General features: G+C 40.8%; 1 protein-coding gene across 6 annotated transcripts in view; it reads left to right on the top strand.

The window, feature by feature from the left end:
- LOC140607037 (uncharacterized) overlaps positions 1-19,327 on the top strand; it is a 44,738-nt gene continuing 25,411 nt past the window's right edge. For 4 of the 6 annotated variants that reach the window (XM_072781325.1, XM_072781323.1, XM_072781329.1 and 1 more), the window contains exons 1-5: positions 1-5,573; positions 8,343-8,414; positions 11,799-11,870; positions 16,477-16,548; positions 17,246-17,326. In XM_072781325.1, coding sequence (XP_072637426.1) covers positions 16-5,573; positions 8,343-8,414; positions 11,799-11,870; positions 16,477-16,548; positions 17,246-17,326 — 5,855 coding nt within the window. In that variant the 5' untranslated portion in view covers positions 1-15. The remainder of the gene's footprint in view (positions 5,574-8,342; positions 8,415-11,798; positions 11,871-16,476; positions 16,549-17,245; positions 17,327-19,327) is intronic. The other 2 variants (XM_072781326.1, XM_072781327.1) reach the window with 2 other exon arrangements.

The raw sequence follows: 19,327 nt of genomic DNA, 5'->3' as shown, positions 1-19,327 counted from the left end.
GCGCAGTTGCTAACAATGGGGGCGTCACCGGGCTCCCTGAACATTTCGGTTTCTCTGGCGAGACCGAGCGCCCCACTGGCTTGGGTCTCTGCTCCGCAGAGTATCATGTCCAGGCTTTGCCTCTCCCTTTTTTTTATTTTTACCTGGCAACCGTCGTGGTTGTTGGGCCAGGCAGCTCCGCTTCCCGCGTGGGCCCGTCGGACCTCCGGCCCTCGGAGATCCCCGGAACCCCCGGAACCCCCGGAACCCTGGTCTTCGCACTCTTCTGAACTCCTGCATGAATCGCTCCAGGCACTTACCCACCCCGCAGAGGCGGGGGGGGGCTTTAATAACTTGAGGTCCTCTGCTCCAGCCCAGATATCGGCCCCGCCTAAGCAGTTGACTGAGACTTTGGTTCCATTCCTGGACACGGATTCAAATGGTGAGCTGCCCCCAGAGACAGATCAGTATCTGAATGACAAGCCAACCCTGCACGAAAGGCTCTTACAAGTGGTTCCAGCGTTGGGTGATGAGAATCAGGCCATAGTTCTACCTCCTCCACTCAAAAGTAAGATGAAAACTGGAGATGAGCCAGAAGATCACCAGTCATTGGAAATACTTGCTCCACCTCTGGACAGTCAGGGTTTAAACCAAAGAAAGTTTTTTGTTTCATCCCCAAACCTGGACAAAGATCTAGTTCAGCATCGAAGGCTTGCCAAAGTTGTTATTGGAACTCCAAACCAATTTGCAAATAAAGAGCTCCTAGAACAACTGCAGGACGATTATTCAGATTCTGGTATGGATATCATATACCCTGAGGAAAACCGACCAATGGATTTCCCAGGGGGACCAGATCAACCCCCAGAGCTCCCTGAGGAGCTTGAAATTTCTTCACTCCTGCAGGAGACCCCTGCAGGACCTCTCCAGTCCACTGTAGAGGAACCTGAACCTTTTGTGCCTGGAGTGGAGGCCCAGGCCAAGCATCCAGAGTCCCCTGAAGAGACAGAAACACCTCCACTTCTTCAGGACGCTCTATCTCAGCCTCCAGAGATCCTTAAGGAAGCTGGAAATTCTGTAAGCCCACAGGAGGCCCCAGCTGAACCTTCAAGTACCCCTGAAGTCCAACAGGAAGCCTCAGCTCAACCTACAGAGGCACCTGAGGAAGTAGAACCTTGGACCCCTCAGGAGGCCCCAGCTCAGCCACCAGAGGAGAAGGTACCACCTCAGGAGGTAAATGTGCCATCTCTGAGTCAGAATGAAGCTCAGCGGCCAAAATTACACAATGTCACTGTTAAACCTGTAGATTTGGCACTTACTGTAACTGTGACTCAGCCTCCACAGCACCCCAAGAAGGCTGAGCCTGCAATCCTGCAAGAACAACCAGCTCAGCCACCAGAGCTGTCTTTGGGGGAGGTGGAACCTATTCCAACCCAGCAGGAGCACCCAGCTCAACCTCTAGAGCATCATGAGGTGAAAGTTGCACCTCCAGGTCACCATCAGGTTCAACAGTTAAACCTGCCCAATATCACTGTTAAACTTGCAGGCGTGCAGGTTACTGTAACACCAGAACCCACTACAGAGGTGGGACCTTTGCCAGTTCAACGTGAGTCTGTCACTCAGCCCTCTGTGCCCCTTAATGTGGAACCTTTTGCAACCCAGCATGAAGCCCCAACTCTGCCTCCACAGTCCCCTGAGGAGAATGAACATTTGCCATTTCAACAGGAGACTCCAACTGAGTCCCCAGAATCTCCCACACAGGAGAAACCTCCAACACAGCAGGAGACCCCTGTTCAGACCGCTGGAGAGGTTAAACCTTCCACAACCCAGCAGGACACCCTGGCTCAGGATTCACAGGCTCCTGAGGAGGGTGAATCACCTTCAACCCAGGAGGAGGCCCTGGCTCAACTTCCAGGGACTCAGGAAGAGAAGGAACCTTCTCCACCCCAGCAGGAGGCCCCTGCTGAGCTTCCACAAATCCCTGAGGAGGGTGAACCTTCCTCAATACAGGAGGAGAGCCAGGATCATCATGCACAGACTCCTGAGAAAGCTAAACCTTCTTCAACCCAGCAGGAGGCCCCAACCCAGTATCCACAGGCCTCTGAGGAGGGAGAACCATCTCCAGCTCAGGAAGAGGCTCCCACTCAATTTCCACAAATTCATGTGAAGAGTGGGTTTCCAGAACAACATCCAGCCCCTGCTGAAAATGTTGAACCTTATCCAGATCAGCAGGGAGTACCAACACAGACTGGAGATCTTCCTGAAGAAACTGAACTTTCTCCAAGCCAGCAGTGGAGCTCATCTCTGCCTCAGATGCCTGTCGTAGGTGTAGAACCTTCTCCAGTCCAGCCTGAGCACCAGGCTCAGCCTCCAGAGTCCTCTACAGATATTGTAGCTCAGCCTCCAGTACATCATGAGGTGACATCCTCACGTCTAGGTCCTGGTGAAGCTCAGCATCCAATGTTGCCCAATATCACAGCAAAACCTGTAGATCTGGAGGTTTTCATAACTCCAGTGCCCACTAAGTTTGAACATGCTCCAGGGCAGCAGGAGGCCTCTGCTCAAGCTCCAGTTCCCCCTGAGCAGGTTGAATTTTCTCCAGCCCAGTCCGAGCTTCTTTTCGAGTCTCCAGAGACCCTTGAAGATGAATTTCCTCCAGGCCAACAAGAACTCATAGTAAAGACTCCAGACCCTCCTAAGGAGATGGAACCTACTTCAGCCCAACAGGAGGCCCCAGCTGAGCCATCAGAGCCCCATAAGGAGATTGAACCATCTTCAAATGAGTACACAGTCTCAGCTCATTCTCCAGGGCCCACTGAAGACGTCAAGCCTCCAACCCAACCAGAGGTTCCAGCTCAGCCTCCTGTTCCCCAGCAGGTCCCAGCTATATCTCCTGAGCCCCGACAGGAGGTAGAGCCTTCTGCCACACAACAGGAATCCCCAGCCCAGTCTTTAGAACTTGCTGACAAAGTGGAACCTCTTCCAGTCTCTCAAAAGACCCCTTCTCAGCTTCTACAGTTTCCTGAGAAGGTGGAATCCTCTCCAGTCCTGCAAGAAGCTCCATCTCTACCTCTAGAGCCCCTTAAGGAGGTAGAACTTTCTCCAGCCCAACAGGTGGCACAGACTCAGCCTTCAGAGCTCCCTGAGAAGCTAGAGTCATTTCCAATTCTGCAGCAGGCTTCAACTCAGTCTCCAGAGCCCCATCAAGAGTCAGAACCTTCTCCAGCTCAGCCTCCAGAGCCATCTAAGGAGGTTGAACCACAACTTCCAGTCCATAACGAGATGACAGTTCCACCTCAAGGACAAGATCAAGCTCAGCGTTCAAGCTTGCCCAGTGTCACTGCTAAACCTGTTGACTTGGAGTTTACTGTACCTCCAGAGCCTTCTACAACCCTGCAGCAGACTCTAGCTCCTCCAGAGGATCCAGAGGTGACACTTCCACATCCAGAACATGTTGAGGCTCAGAGTCCAAATTTGTCTGAAGTCACAGTTCAACCTTTAGATCTGGAGCTTACCATAACACCAGAACCCATTACAGAGGTTGAAACTTCAACGATGCAAGAGACTCCAGGTCCTCCTTTAGAGCCACCTGACGAGTCTGTAATGCAGCCTCCCATGTATCGGGAGGTGACAGTTCCAACTCCAGGTCAGGATCAAGCTCGGCATCTATTGTTACCCAATGTAACGGTTCAGCCTTTGGACTTGGAGCTTACCCTAACTCCAGAACCCACCACAAAAGTTGAACATTCTACAACCGTGAGTAAAACTACTGTTCCTCCAAAGGACATGGAAGTGACATTTGCACATCAAGAGCAGGTTCAAGCTCAGCATCCAATCTTGACTGAAGTCACAGTTCAGCCTTTGGACCTGGGGCTTACCATAACTTCAGAATTCACTAAGGAGATTGAACTTCCTCAACCTATGCAGGAGACTCCAATCCAGCTTCCAGAGCCACCTAAGGAGGTTACTGTAGCTCAATCTCCAGTATATCAGGAGGAGACCATTCCAACACCAGGTTGGGATCAAATTCAGCATCCATCATCACCCAGTGTAACAGTTCAACCTTTGGACCTGGAGCTTACTGTAAGTCCAGAACCCACTACAGAAGTTGAACATTCTACAGCCCTGAAAAAGACTATAGCTCCTCCAAAAGACGTGGAGGTGACATTTGCACATCTCGAGCAGGTTCTGTCTCGCCGTCCAAACTTGACTAAGGTCACAGTTCAACCTTTGGACCTGGAACTTACCATAACTCCAGCATCCACTACAGAGATTGAACCTTCTCCAACCATGCCTCTAGAGCTGCCTAAGGAACTTGTAGCTCAACCTTCCATATATCAAGAGGCAGCAGTTCCAACGTCAGCTCAGGATCAAGCTCAGCACCTGTGGTCACCAAATGTGACAACACAACCTTTGGCCCTAGAGCTTACCATAAGTCCAAAACCCACTACAGAGGTTGAACAGTCTACAACTCTGCATCAGACTACAGCTCCTCCAAAGGACCTTGAGGTGACATTTCCACCATCAGAGCAGGTTCAGGTTCAGCATTCAACCTTAAATAAAGTCAAAGTTAAACCTTTGGACTTGGGGCTTACCATAACTCCAGAACCTACTACAGAGACCAAACCTTCTCCAACCATGCAAGAGACCCCAACTCAGCCTCCAGAGCCACCTAAGGAGGTTGTAGTTCAATATCCATTCCATCAGGAGGGGACAGTTCCAACCCTAGGTCAGGATCAGGCTCCGTATCCAACTTTACCCAGTGTCACAGTTCATCCTGTGGACATGGGACTTACCATAACTTCAGAACCTACTACCCAGGTTGAAGGTTCTACAACCACCAAGACTACAACTCCCCCTCCAAAGGACCTTGAGATGACGCTTGCGCATCTCGAGCAGATTCAGAGGCAACATCCAAACCTGACTGAAGTCACTGTTCCACCTATGGACCTGGAAATTACTGTAACTGCAGGATCCAATATGGAAGTTGAACCTTCTCCAGCCAGGCAAGAGACCCCAACTCAGCCTCCAGAGCCACCTAAGGAGGTTAAAGTTCAATATCCATTTCATCAGGAAGTGATGAGTCCAACTCCAAGTAAGGGTGAAGTCCAGCATCCAGAATCACCCAGCATCACATTTCATAATGGGGGCTTGGGGCTTACCATTACTCCAGAACCTATTACAGAGGCTAAACATTCTGCAACCACGAAGAAGACTACAGCTCCTTCTCCAGCGGACCTTGAGGTGACACTTGCACATCGAGAGCGTGTTCAGAGTCAACAGCCAAACCTGACTAAAGTCACTGTTCCACCTATGGACTTGGAAATTACTGTAAGTCACCAACCAGAGTCATCTGAGTCGGTTCTCCCCCCAACGACTCAGCCCTCAGTGGTGCATTTTGCAAAATACTTCCCAGAAAAGGCATATACAACTTTCACTGAGCAGCCAGAACAGAGTGTTACCACAAATGTCAACATATGTGAGCTCTGTACCTGCAAAGATGAGACGCTATCGTGTACTGGTTTCAGCCCAAAGCAGAGGCTCCGCAGAGTGCCTGTGCCAGAGCCCAACACGGACAACAACACCTTCACCATCTTGTAAGAATTGCCTTTTCTCATTTGTTCCCTGCCTCCTGCTTGACACAGCAGCCTTTCTTTGAGGTCTTCCTGGGCCTTCGTCATCTCCCCAACCATGTTGACTGACTCTCTCTTTTTACCTTTTCTTTGACAACTGTCCTTATCTTCATTTTCCTGTTTGCTGTGGTTCCCACGTCTGCACTCGTTTACTTGTAATTGTCCTTATTCTTTATCCAGTTTTTTTAGCCCCATGATTTAATCGCTTAACCTCTACTCTCCCATCTTTATAGCAACATGTCCCTCTTTCCATCTCCTTGGTGATATACAAAAAAGTGGTTAAGAGTAGAGATTCCGGAATTAGACTGCCTGGGTTTGAATTGAGTTCTGTCACTTATTAGCTTTTGATTCAATTTCCTTATCTATAAAATGGGGTAATAGTTACTACCTTGTGGGATTATTGTGAGATTTGGTGAGTTAATACATATAAAACACGTTTTCAGTGCCTCACATATATGTGAGTGTTAGCTATTATTTGATTCCTCAGCTATGTTTAGAACTCATCTTTGTCCCTTGGTTTTCTATATACAGCACCCATTTTATGCCCCGCCCAGGACTCAGTACTGTGGCAGCCATGCAAGTATGGCATTGTCTTTAGAATATGAAATAATAGGTGGGAAGAAAGGAAATAGGCATAGAAAGACAGGTGACCTATAATTAAGTACAGACTATAGGTTCTGTAAGTCACCAGAATCTGTAATCAATGGAGTGTAGGGGTCAGAGAAAGCTGCATGGATAAGCTAAAACTTCAGCTGAGATTTAGAGTGGCTATGATTTGTTAAATACAGCAAGAATAGGGAGTATAGTCTAAGCAAAGGCACAGCTGCGAGAATGATCAGGAATTAAGAATTAGCTTAGAAAAAAAAAAGAATTAGCTTAGGAGGGCAGCCCCAGTGGCTCAGCGATTTATTTAACGCTGCGTTCAGCCCAAGGCGTGATCCTGGAGACTCGGGATTAAGTCCCACATCGGCTCCCTCCATGGAGCCTGCTTCTCCCTCTGCCTGTGTCTCTGCCTTTCTCTCTGTGTGTCTGTCATGAATAAATAAATAAAATCTGGAAAAAAAAAGCATTAGCTTAGGAAGCAGTGAAAGATACGGTTATGAATACCCTTGACTATCAGCTAGAAGGGTTTGAAAGTTATGCTGAGATATAGAGAGCCATTGAAAGTTTTCCAGAAAGACATATGTATCACTAAAACAAGAGGATTGTTTTCTATTCCCTATGTAGAGAGATCTAAAGAGGAAAGCTTGATCCGGGGAAACCAGAAAGAATGGTCTAGCAAAAGCTGGGAGTAAAGTGACAAGGGGCCAGAACAGAATGGCTGTGATAGGAGTAGAAAGAAAATCCTGAAAGCATCACAGAGGAAGAAGCAACAAGACTGCGTAACTGCTGAGGGGAGTAGTGGGCAGGGTGCATCCAGAAAAGAGAAAAATCAACTATAACTCTCAGAAATTTCTGTCCCGGATGAGCAGGTGGAAATACAGCAGTTGGGAAGGACAGCCAGTTGGAGGGAGATAAATTCAGGTTTAGGCATCTTTTATCAGGGAACATAAAGCAACCAGAAGGCATTTTGGTTGACTGGAAATGGCCACTAGGCAGATGATGGGCAGATGGCTATCTGTTTTGCCTTATTTCTGACTCCCCTGAAAAAAATGTGTATATAAACGGAATAGGGGGGGGATTCCTGGGTGGCTCAGCGGTTTGGTGCCTGCCTTCGTCCCGGGGCGTGATCCTGGAGTCCAGAGATCGAGTCCTGCGTCGGGCTCCCTGCGTGGAGCCTGCTTCTCCCTCTGCCTGTGTCTCTGCCGCTTCCTCTCTCTCTCTCTCTCTCTCTCTCTCTGGTCTCTCATGAATAAATAACACCTTAACAAATGAATAGGTAAGTTGTTGCTGAGGGAAGAAGATAAGTTAAAGGTAAGATTCAGTCATATACAGAATTAGTGATTAAAACTGAACTCAGGCATTTCATAGCTTTTTTGAAATACTTGCAATTCATGGATACATTCTCATTTTTTTTAATGTCACAAGCATATAGGATAAAATGTGAAAATCCCACCCAACCCCCCCTACCACCCATAAGATAACTCCTGTTACCATTTTGGTGTCTGTCCTTCCCATCACTTTCCTTTGCAATTTTCCCCTAATCAGGTAATACTTTTTGTTCCTTGCTCAGTAATTTGTTGCTTTTCCCTATGTAACATGTCTAAGAAATCTCTCCATATTAGTTCCTCTCATTTCTAACTTCTCCTAACAGCTGGACAGATTTCAAAAGAAGTCACTGGGCCAAAGCTTTGGTGTTCCTGGCATAGGATTTCTTTACCTTTGTTTCCTGGCATAGGATTTCTTTACCTTTGTTTTCTTTACCTTTGTTTGATACTTTTTTTTTGCCATTTTTCGGTTCAATTATTTTCTCATTGATTTACAGAAAGAACCATTTTAGACACATAGAGGTGATTTGGAGAAAAATACCATATTCATAAAGTAATTAACTGGCATTATCTATCCAAGAAATTAGACAAATAGGAAGTTCCGGTTCTAAGGAGATGGCTTGTTTACACCAATGGCCCCACATTTCTTTATTAATTGTGCAAACTGGGATGCTGATAGCTATGGATATTAAGAAGCTGGTATTTTCTGCATTTGCATATTCCCCCAAGGTTGCCTATGATTCTTTACTTATTCTGTTCATTCTTTTCCTAACTAGTCAAGGATCTGAACTGTGTTTCTTCACAGAAATTTCCAAGGAAACGCTATTTCTTACATTGAGGAGAATACATGGAAGCCATACCGTTGGACTGAGAAATTGTGAGTATATTTTCTCCGAATACGAATACAAAACACTGCATCCTGAGATCCTTCTTAGTCAAAAATTTTGAAGTCAGTATCTTGGAGGAAAGGTATTTCCCCCTCCATATCCCAAATCAACCTCTATTGATGGCAATTCTATGTTTATCTTGAAAATTGAATTTGACAGGCTCTCTTTAAAATTTAGAGTCAATCTAAACTTATTTTCCATTATATAGGAATACATGATTATATCCTCAATATATAAAAATGAAAGAATAGATAAAGTGAACATCTTCTTTGTGTTCTGATCCCCTACCACTGAGATAGCCACTATCTGGATTTAGTATATATCCTTCCAGATCTTTTTCCATGCATTTGTCTACATACATATTTATAGACAACAAAATAGGTTTGTTGTGGGATTTTCTTACCTTGTTTTTGTTTTTGTTTTTATATAAATGATAACTTCCTACAACTTGATTCTTTTGCTTATGCTTATGCTTATAAATGAATCTTTTGATTCTTTTATCTTATGTCTTAGATTTCTTTTCTTTTAGTGTATAGATAGGGGGTTACCCCATTCATGTATATGCCTGTGTAATATATTCCAAAGTATGAATGTATATAGTAATTCTCATATTGATGAATGTTTAGACTGTGTCCCATTTTCTTGTCACATGCGCTGCTGTAGTGAACTGCCTCAACCATGCATCTTTGTGTATGTGGGCAGGTATTTCTGTAGAATAGATATCTAGAAATGGAATTGTTTGAATAAAGACTATGTAGATGTAAAATTTTAATGGCCCTCAAAAAAGTTGTGCCAACTTATACTCCAACCCATAGACCATGACAGCATTCACATCCTCATACCACCCACTACTGGATATTCTCCATTTCTTGGCTGGTCTGATGCGTGAATAAAAGGGGTCCCATGTGAATTTGAAGTTTTCTGATTACTTGTAAATTTAAATACCTATGTTTACTGAACATTTGTATTTCTTGAGTGAATTTTCTGTCCTTTGCCAATTTTCTGTTATCTTTTATAAAAATTGATCTGTAGAAAAAAGTCAATGTAGACACAAGTGTTTTTAGAAAAAAAAATATTACAATCAAAGCAATCAACTGGTGTTTTTATGAGAGTTTGGTGTCATATCATTAGTGCAACTTGAGCAGAGAAGTCATAAATGACTCCTGAATTAACAATAAAAGACAGTAATCATAGCAATCTAAAAATAGGGATTATGATCCCTCTAAAGTAGATTTCGCCCCTTAGTCTGATATCTTATTGGTAAGGGAGAAATGCTAGAACTAGGCATTTGTTTTTTATTTTGTGAATTTCTTAAATACTATGTGTAGTTTATATTTCTCCATGATAGTGTCTGACTGGGATATTTTATTTCCCAAACTTATAAGAAAACTGAAAATAATTGTCGCAGAAATAAATAACGTTAATTTTCTTTAGGGAATGGAGGGGGATGGGTGGGCTGTGGACAAGGGTAGTAGAAAAACTTTGCGTTGTGTACTATATACCTTTGGAATTTTGGGCCATGTGAATATATTACATATTTTTAAAAAATGAATTGAAATTAAAAAATTAATTTTTAAAAAGCATGTGTTTGGGAATTTATATACTAGAACACGAATGTGGTAAGTCCTGCAGATGTCTGGTTCAGCTTGAAGGTTATACCTTGTAAGCAGAGGTTCCTAACTATGGATCACTGCTCTCCTGGGGCAGGATTTTAACCTGTTTTTCTATATATCTATTGGATGATATCTGCCAACAGTAGAATGAATAAAGTGTGGAATAGTCATAAAATGGAACACTATTTGTTTGAACCATAAAGCCACATAAGTAATCTCAAATTTTCTGATAGCCACTTAAAAATTAAAAGTAAAAAGAGAGAGATGACATAAATGTTAATATATTTTGTTTAGCTCTTATAGCCAAAATATTATTTCGACATATAATTATTATACCCATTATTAGTAAGATAGTCTATGTTTTATACTGTCTTCAAAATATCCAATATCATTTCTATCATGTAATCAGTATAAAAATTATTGAGAGTTTGTGTTCTTTTTATGTTCTTTTTTCCATAGTAACTCTTTGAAATCTCAATTTGATTGCTAGTCTTTTATCAAGAATACTTGTTCTGTATTTAGATTTCATAAAAATTACAGTTGAAAAAGTAATATCACATACCTACATTGTTGCAAACATATTTAAACATTTTCTAATAACTGTTGAGTATCAGTTTTTTCATTTGTATTTTAAAGTAAAAAAAATTAATTAAATAAAAACTTCAGCTCCTCAGTCACACTAGCCACTCCCAAGTATTCAGTAGCCACATGTAGCTAGACATGCAATAAATACTAGGTATTGAAATGAACCAACCTCAGCTACATGCAACAATATAATGAATTTATAAGATAATATTGAGTGAAAGAAGCAACATAGAAAATAATACCTGTGATTCCATTTATATAAAGTTCAAGAAGCGACAAAACTAAATTATGTTGTTTATGGCTGACATATGATAGGTAAAACTACATTTAAAAAAGCAAGGAAATTTGAGGTCCCTGGGTGGTTCAGTCAGTTAAGTGTCCAACTCTTGACTGGGCTCAGGTCATGATCTCAGGGTCATGGGATAGGGCTCCACACTCAGCCAGGAGTCTGCTGGAGATTCTTTCTCTCCCTCTGCCCCTCTCCCAGCAATTAATCTTTTTAAAAAATTAAAAAAGGCAAAGAAATTATTAAAGTCAGGATAATGGTTACTTCTGGGGAATCAGAGAGAGGGTTGTGATTGGAAGGGGCACACTGAAGCCTTCTGGGATGCTGGCAGGGGTTTTTCTTGATACAAGTGGTGTTTCATGGGTATTTGCTTTATAATTATTAAACTGAATATTTATGTTATGTACACTTGATGTGCATTTTTTTAGTTCTCAAAAAAAAATTTTTTTTTTGGTTGGGGAAAAAACAAATGACTTTACCTATAGTGCTGTATGGGGCTTCCAACATAGAATTTAGAAAAAGAGAGGAGGAAGTGTCAGTTCTGCCAGTATTGTTGTCATCTAAACCAGGGTTCTAGCAGAGACTTTGTGATCCAGAGAGTAGACATTAATATGCATTTTGGTTCAAATAGTGGATGGCTGTGTGTGTGTGTGTGTGTGTGTGTGTGTGTGTGAGAGAGAGAGAGAGAGAGAGAGAGAGAGGAATAAAGAAAAAAAAAAGGATTTGAGTGGAAACAGCGCAGAGCTCAGTACTCCTAAATTAAAGAAGAATTAGTATATTTAGGTGGCACCATTACACAGGTTTCCCTCCCAAATGGGAGTTAGTCCTGTGTAGTGAATAGTTGTAGTTGTTTTGCATTTTGATGCAGAAATAACCTTTTCATTTTTCAGAATTCTCAGTGAAAATTATTTGACTGAATTACATAAGGACTCATTTGAAGGCCTGCTATCCCTACAGTATTTGTAAGTTAATTAATCACTTATTATGAGTTTTTAGTTATATTATCTGTAAAATAAATATGGGGTTCAAATTAGATAATCACTATAATTTCTTCTAACAATAAATTTCCATCTCTAGCATTAAATATCTCATATGCATTTTCAGTTTTTTAATTCTATAGACAAGATAAAGATAGAAAAAGACCCTTCAGTTATAGAGCAAAAGGGGTAATTAGGTCTGAGCAATTATGGATGCACATATGAACCTGTCTTGTAAGTGTTCATATACCGTGTGCTTACATTTATACTTAATTTATGGCTCATGGATCAAATCATGCTCAGGTCTGTCTTTATACAGCCTGAGTTAAGAATGATTTTTACGTTCTTAAAGGGCTGTAAAAGAGAAAAGAAGAGAAAGAGAAGAATATATGACAGAGACCATATATGGCCTGCAAAGCCCAAAATGTTTACTATCTGGCCTTTACAGAAAAGGTTTGAAAAAGTTGGTTTAGTAAAATGAGAGGAATTAAAATTAACCTCAAATTGTCACCTACAGGACACGAAAATATAGAACACTTACATTATTTTGAATGCCATTAACCCAGAATGTTTTTAATATTTAATCTAAATTAAACATTTAAATATTAAATATTTAAGCAGGTTAATTATGTAAGCAGTATTATCAAGTACCTATTAAGTTACCAAGAGAGCAGATTAAGGATTTCAGTGGGAATTCTAGCACCAGTATTAAAAATAGATGTTTAAAATGATGGTTAAGGGGTACCTGGCTGGCTCAGTTGATAGAGCAAGTGACTTCGGATCTTGAGGTTGTGGGTTTGAAACCCACATTGGGTATAGAGATTACTTAAGGAAATAAAATCTTTAAAGTAAAATAAAATGATGGTTAAGTATTATGGTTAGAAATGTTTACATTAAGCAAACATATCAGAAATGCCCCTAATTTAACTAATTATAAAATAAAATCTCTCCAGCCTCATTGTCAAGGAGGAAATGCTTCTTTAGTATTTCTAGGTATACATACAGAGATACCATGTTCTTTGCTATAAAGGTTCAATTTTTATCTTTGTCTGTGGCATCCAGAGCTGTGTAAGTCATTAATCCCTATTAATGATGCTCTTGAGCAAATAGAGTCTTCTTGCAAATGTAGAAGGTTTAAGGATAGTGGGTAAAAAAGAGCAAGAGCATGATTAAACACTAAGAATAGTCCTTTAAGTTATCAAACCTTCCAAGTCTTAGGGGACAGCCACTCTTGTATTGGTTTTCTTGGCTACTTCTGTGATCTGGACTCTAAACTTTACAAACACCGTTTGTAGAAAATCAAATGAGATAAACTGCTCAAAGGATTAGGCACTTCATTACTACTACTATGAAATACTTTGTAAGCCAATTATTTTATGTTAGCTGAAGTGTTCTCATTCATTTAAAAAAAAAAAAAAAAGGTCAATCAAAAGCTAATATGACAGGCACTATGCCCAGTATCATAGGCACTCAGATGATTAAGACAGGCTTCCTACCCCTATAGGAACTCATGATCTCACAAGGAAAATAGACAGAAGCTCAAACCATAATGCACTAAGCACTAAGTGGATGACAAAGTGCTGAAGAGGTGCAGAAGAGGGAGCCATAAAGTCATAAAACTACATTTCTTTTTACACAGTCATTTTGTTTCTGCTATTCACTACCCAGCTCTTTATATTTATTTTTTAAATATTTGAGTTTGTTTTATGTCCATGTGTCAATTTTATTTTTTTAATAATAAATTTATTTCTTATTGGTGATCGATTTGCCAACATACAGAATAACACCCAGTGCTCATCCCATCAAGTGCCCCCCTCAGTGCCTGTCACCCATTGACCCCCAACCCCCGCCCTCCTCCCCTTGCACCACCCCTAATTCGTTTCCCATAGTTAGGAGTCTTTATGTTCTGTCTCCCTTTCTGATATTTCCTACCCATTTCTTCTCCCTTCCCTTCTCTTCCCTTTCACTATTATTTATATTCCCCAAATGAATGAGAACATATAATGTTTGTCTTTCTCCGATTGGCTTATTTCACTCAGCATAATACCCTCCAGTTCCATCCACGTTGAAGCAAATGGTGGGTATTTGTCATTTCTAATGGCTGAGTAATATTCCATTGTATACATAAACCACATCGTCTTTATCCATTCATCTTTCGATGGACACCGAGGCTCCTTCCACAGTTTGGCTATTGTGGACATTGCTGCTAGAAACATCGGGGTGCAGGTGTCCCGGCCTTTCATTGCATCTGTATCATTGGGGTAAATCCCCAACAGTGCAATTGCTGGGTTGTAGGGCAGGTTTATTTTTAACTATTTGAGGAACCTCCACACAGTTTTCCAGAGTGGCTACACCATTTCACATTCCCACCAACAGTGTAAGAGAGTTCCCTTTTCTCTGCATCCTCTCCAACATTTGTGGATTCCTGCCTTGTTACTTTTCCCCATCCTCCCTGGTGTGAGGTGGTATCTCATTGTGGTTTTGATTTGTATTTCCCTGATGGCAAGTGATGCAGGGCATTTTCTCATGTGCGTGTTGGCCATGTCTATGTCTTCCTCTGTGAGATTTCTGTTCATGTCTTTTGCCCATTTCATGATTGGATTGTTTGTTTCTTTGGTGCAAATGACGTATCAGATAAAGGGCTAGTTTTCCAGGATCTATAAAGAACTTATTAAACTCAACACGAAAGAAACATGTGTCAGTTTTAAACATGGTAGACAATGCAGATGAACACAACTAGTCCATACTTTCAAGCATTTTATGCTCAGAGGAAAAAGGATGCAAAAATAACTATATTAAAAATAAATTGGAATGCCTGGCTGGCTGAGTTGGTAGAGCATGTGGCTCTTGATCTCAGGGTCATGATTTCAAGCCCCTGGTTGGGTGTGAAGCCTACTTTAAATGTTTTTTTCAAAAGAAGAAGAAGAAATGGATATGGGCAACGAGAGGTATAAATTGGTTTTGGAATACAGATGAGGAAGAAAAGACTTCACATTGGATCAGGGAAGCTATTAGAGCAATGCTGTTTCAACAGGACCTTGAAGAGCTATTGGGTATCATCAGAAAGACATTGTAGGGCGAATAAGCTTACAAAGGAGACTGGGAGAAAGGCAAAATACAGGAAAAATATCTTGAGTACCTGTAGAGTAGGAGATTAGAGCTAGTCTTCTAGGATTTTGAAGGCCGTGGATTAACATGCCACGCTACTGGATTATCACAGCAGTGCTCCAGGACAAGCTTTAAACTGCAATAGAAAAATAAATAAATAAATAATCTGCAACAGAGTCACTTGGAGGGCTTGTCAGAAAATAAGCTCCACCTCCACAGTTACTGATTCCTTCAGTCTATAGAGTAAGGCTGAGAATTTGCATCTTGAGTAAGTGCCCAAGTGATGCTGGCATTCGAGAACCACTTGTGGAGAATTACTCTGGTGACTGTGTGCAGGATGGATTAGAAAGGGAGAGACTAGAGATGGCAATGCCAGTCTGAAGAGTAGGTGGAAAATAAGGGACTAAGCTGGAATCAATGGAAGTCTGAGGGTCAACTATTATCAAGAATGGGTGTTTTCAAATAAAAATCCAGTACTATGTGGTGTTTTTTGTTGTCTCACCACTTGCAACTGAAGCAGTTAATAAATTCATGGAATATTAAGGCAAATGTACAACCAAAAATGAATTTCTATTAACATGATGATATGATTCTGAGTTAGTTCAAATTTATGTATTGATTAGAGGGGTAACTTCCTTTCAATTTAAATGAAAGGATATCTTTTATTTTTTCTGGTATTGAATTGGCCTAGAAAAATAGAACTAAACCAAAAAGGTGTTCCAAAATGAGAATATCCCTTTTAATATTAGAAATTATAATTATAGGGGTGCCCGGTTGGTGCAGTTGGCTGAGCATCTGACTCTTGGTTTTGGCTCAGGTCACAATCTCTGGATCCTGAAATGGAGCCCCCTGTTGGGCTCTGCACTCAGTGAGGAGTCTGCTTGGGATTCTCTCTCCCTCTTCCTCTGCTCCTCCCACTTGTGCATGTGCATGCACACACACTCTCTAATAAATAAATATTTTTTAAAAAGAAATTATAGGGGCAGCCCGAGTGGCTCACCGGTTAAGCGCCACCTTCTGCCCAGGGTGTGATCCTGGAGACCTTGGATCCAGTCCCATGTCAGGCTCCCTGTATGGAGCCTGCTTCTCCCTCTGCCTGTGTCTCTGCCTTTCATTCTCTCTGTGTGTCTATATGAATAAATAAATAAAATCTTTTACAAAATAAAGAAAGAAATTCTATGTGGAGGTCAAAACTTTGAGCTCATAATCTAGAAATTGATGAGGCCTCAAATGTCCTCTAATTAATTCTTCTGCTCTCAGGAAAGATTACTTCCAGAATCTATCAAGAGCTGTAGTTACTTCTTTCATTTATGAAAGTGAGACTCTTTTAAGAGAGATGAGGAGAGTTAGGGGCTCTGGAAGGTTCAAATAACAAGTCCTTAAGTTCAGAGTTTAGGCAAAAGCTGCTTATTCAATACTATCAGCCTACTAGTTAGGTATCTAATAGCTAATTGAGGCAATATTTTCCTTTTACTTTTCCTAGAGATTTATCCTGCAATAAGATACAATCTATTGAAAGACGGACATTTGAACCACTACCTTTTTTGAAGTTTATGTAAGTTACAAATACAAATTTCATTATATTTGGGATTTTTGTTAAACTTAATTGTAAACCTCTTTGCTACAATCATTTTGAAATATGATTGTAATTTTATTAGTAGAAAGCTACTAAAATTATGTAGCGAATCTTTTTTGTCTGTAGCAAAGATTAGTGTAAGAATTATTATACAGATCAGACTGAATCATTCTAGAGAAGTGGTTCTCAACTAGGGTGATTTTGCACCCAGGTGACATTTGAAGTGTCTGGAGACATTTTTGGTTGTCAGACTGTAGATATGCTACTGGCATCTAGTGGGCAGAGGCCAGAGATGGCGCTAAACACCCTATAATGCACAGGACAGCCCCTCTTAAAAAAGAGGATCCAACCATAAATGTCAATAGTGCTGATGTGAAATATTTTTCTAGAGAAATAAAGATTACCTAACACAAGTATTTATTGAGCATTTACAGATTTGTATCTAATGCAACACATGTAGAAACATGAAAATATAAATCTTTCATGCAAATTTTTTAAATTTAAATTTCTAAAAAAATTTTAAAAGGCATATCTTCCATAGCGAGATAGTTTCAGGATATGGAGAGGGTATTGAGATTATGTTTCATCCTATATAAATTGGAATCACTGCCAAAGGATAAATGTTCTGAAAGAATACCTTTTTTCCTTCTTCTTTTGCTTGTGTCTTTTTTTGTAGAAATGTTAGTTGCAATGTACTGACAGAAGTGAGCTTTGGAACATTTCAGGCCTGGCATGGAATGCAGTTTTTACATAAGCTGTAAGTGAAATAGAAAATAAACACATGTAAAAAATAAACAGACAAACAATATGTAAAAACATCATACATTTATTGGTTCAGTGGATGTTAAGCCCAGTATGAACTCTGAAAAGTATGTCTTAAAATCCATTCTTTTTTTTTTTTTTCAAATGAGGAAACTAAGGTACAAAGAGGCCAAGAGGCTTGTCTATCTCATAAATGGCACTCTCAGCTTTCCCTGTACTCAGCTTTGGTATGGGCAATAAAAGGCCCCAAGCAAATAACACCCAAGTCAACACTATCCTGGGAATCCATGACAATGATGCTTCTCCAATAGGGGCATGGTCCTTCAAATTCCACCTCTGAATTTAACTTTGATTCCTGCTAATGGGCAAAGTTCCTAACTGCTTCAATGCATGCAAAATAAAGCTTCAAAGAACTAAGTGTAGGGGAATTCTCCAGGGAGCAAAAGTGTGGGTGCTTCCTCAGCCATCAGCTTCTTTTAAATGGTAAAGCAGAAAGAACTGCTGAGAACCTGCCACAGGGCACTTCTCTCACCAGTTACCCAGAACATTATTTTTCAAAAAATGTATACCTCTGAGTAAATCATCTGGGGGCCATAAGAACCTTTGAGGTATGGTAAAAGATATTGTTTGTGTTAAGTTGTGTGAAAAATGTTCATGAAATACATTGCTGTAGCATAATTCCATGTGGCTATTTCCTGACTCTTCTTCAATAAGAAGTGTGTTATTCCCTTTCGGCTGGAAAATTCTGTGATTTCCTGGTGATATAAACAAATCATAGTGGGGGATGTTCAATGGCCTGAGGGGGATTTTAGACTCAAGGTGAAGATCTTCCTCTAAACGTGACTTTGGAAAAGATTATCTTACCTGTCTTGTAGTTCAGAAATATTATTTCACACAGTTTATTTTAGGATAGATGAAGGTGTTGAGGGTGTGTCTGGAGCTAGAGGGACAGTTCCTGCAGATGCCTATCTGTTGAAGGCTCCTCTCTCCTCCCATTAATTTGCTGATGCCTAACTTGGAAAAAGACTACAGAGGGTCAGTTTTTTGCTTGCGAACACCCCGGAGAAAAGGCTCATTGGGTTTCTGCACCAGGAGGTTTTGGTGCATCAATATACTGTCTTAAACTCACCATCTTTATTTCTAAGCATGTTATCACACCAAGAGTCTCTTAGAAGAATCTGAATTTCCAAAAAAGAAAGAAAAGAAAGAAAGAAAGAAAGAAAGAAAGAAAAAAAGAAAAGAAAGAAAGAAAGAAAGAAAGGAAAGGAAAGAATCTGACTTTCATTATAGTTATATGGGCAACACAAGAAAGAATATGGGGGAATCAGTTGATAAAAATCAATGAATTCATTGAAAAACATTCACTGAGTGCCATGTCCAATACATGTCAACACTGTACTAAGTACTGGGGGTACAAAGAATAAGACAGGGACTGTCCCCAAGAAACTTTCATACTGGAAGGAGAAAGATGTTGACAGGAAAACACACGGGAGCCGTGCGGGCATCCATGCAGCAGGGTAACAAGGTAGGGGGTTGACAAAGTAGGGAACAAACAGGTTGTGGGATAGAAAAGACTCTTAATGGATGAAGCAACAGCTTGTTTGTGTTGAGTTTCTGTGTGCATCTTAAATAACAGAAAAAGGTAATTAAAGAACCAGAGCTAGCCAGTATTGATAATAAATTAATACTCATGTCATGGGACTTGAATACAGCTTCGAAAACTAATTCACAGTTCCTTCTGAAAGATTATCACGATACAGTAAGTGTGTACTGGGGGTTAGGCTCCTTTTTTGTTTGAGGTCAAATTTTTCTAATAGACAAAGCTAGTCTGCTTTAGGAAATCTCTGCCATAGTGAAATATAAACTTCATTGCATTTCTTTCCAAAGGCAAGTTGCCAAGGGAAGATGCCACCCTTTGAATTAGTCATGTTACCTGTGTGACATGTTACCAAGGTGTTTATAAGTTGAAACAATATTTTCTCTGGCATTAAAGAAG

Source organism: Canis lupus, chromosome 16 (genome assembly GCF_048164855.1).
Source record: "Canis lupus baileyi chromosome 16, mCanLup2.hap1, whole genome shotgun sequence".
NCBI lineage: Eukaryota > Metazoa > Chordata > Mammalia > Carnivora > Canidae > Canis > Canis lupus.
This window is presented reverse-complemented; position numbering and strand designations above follow the sequence as displayed.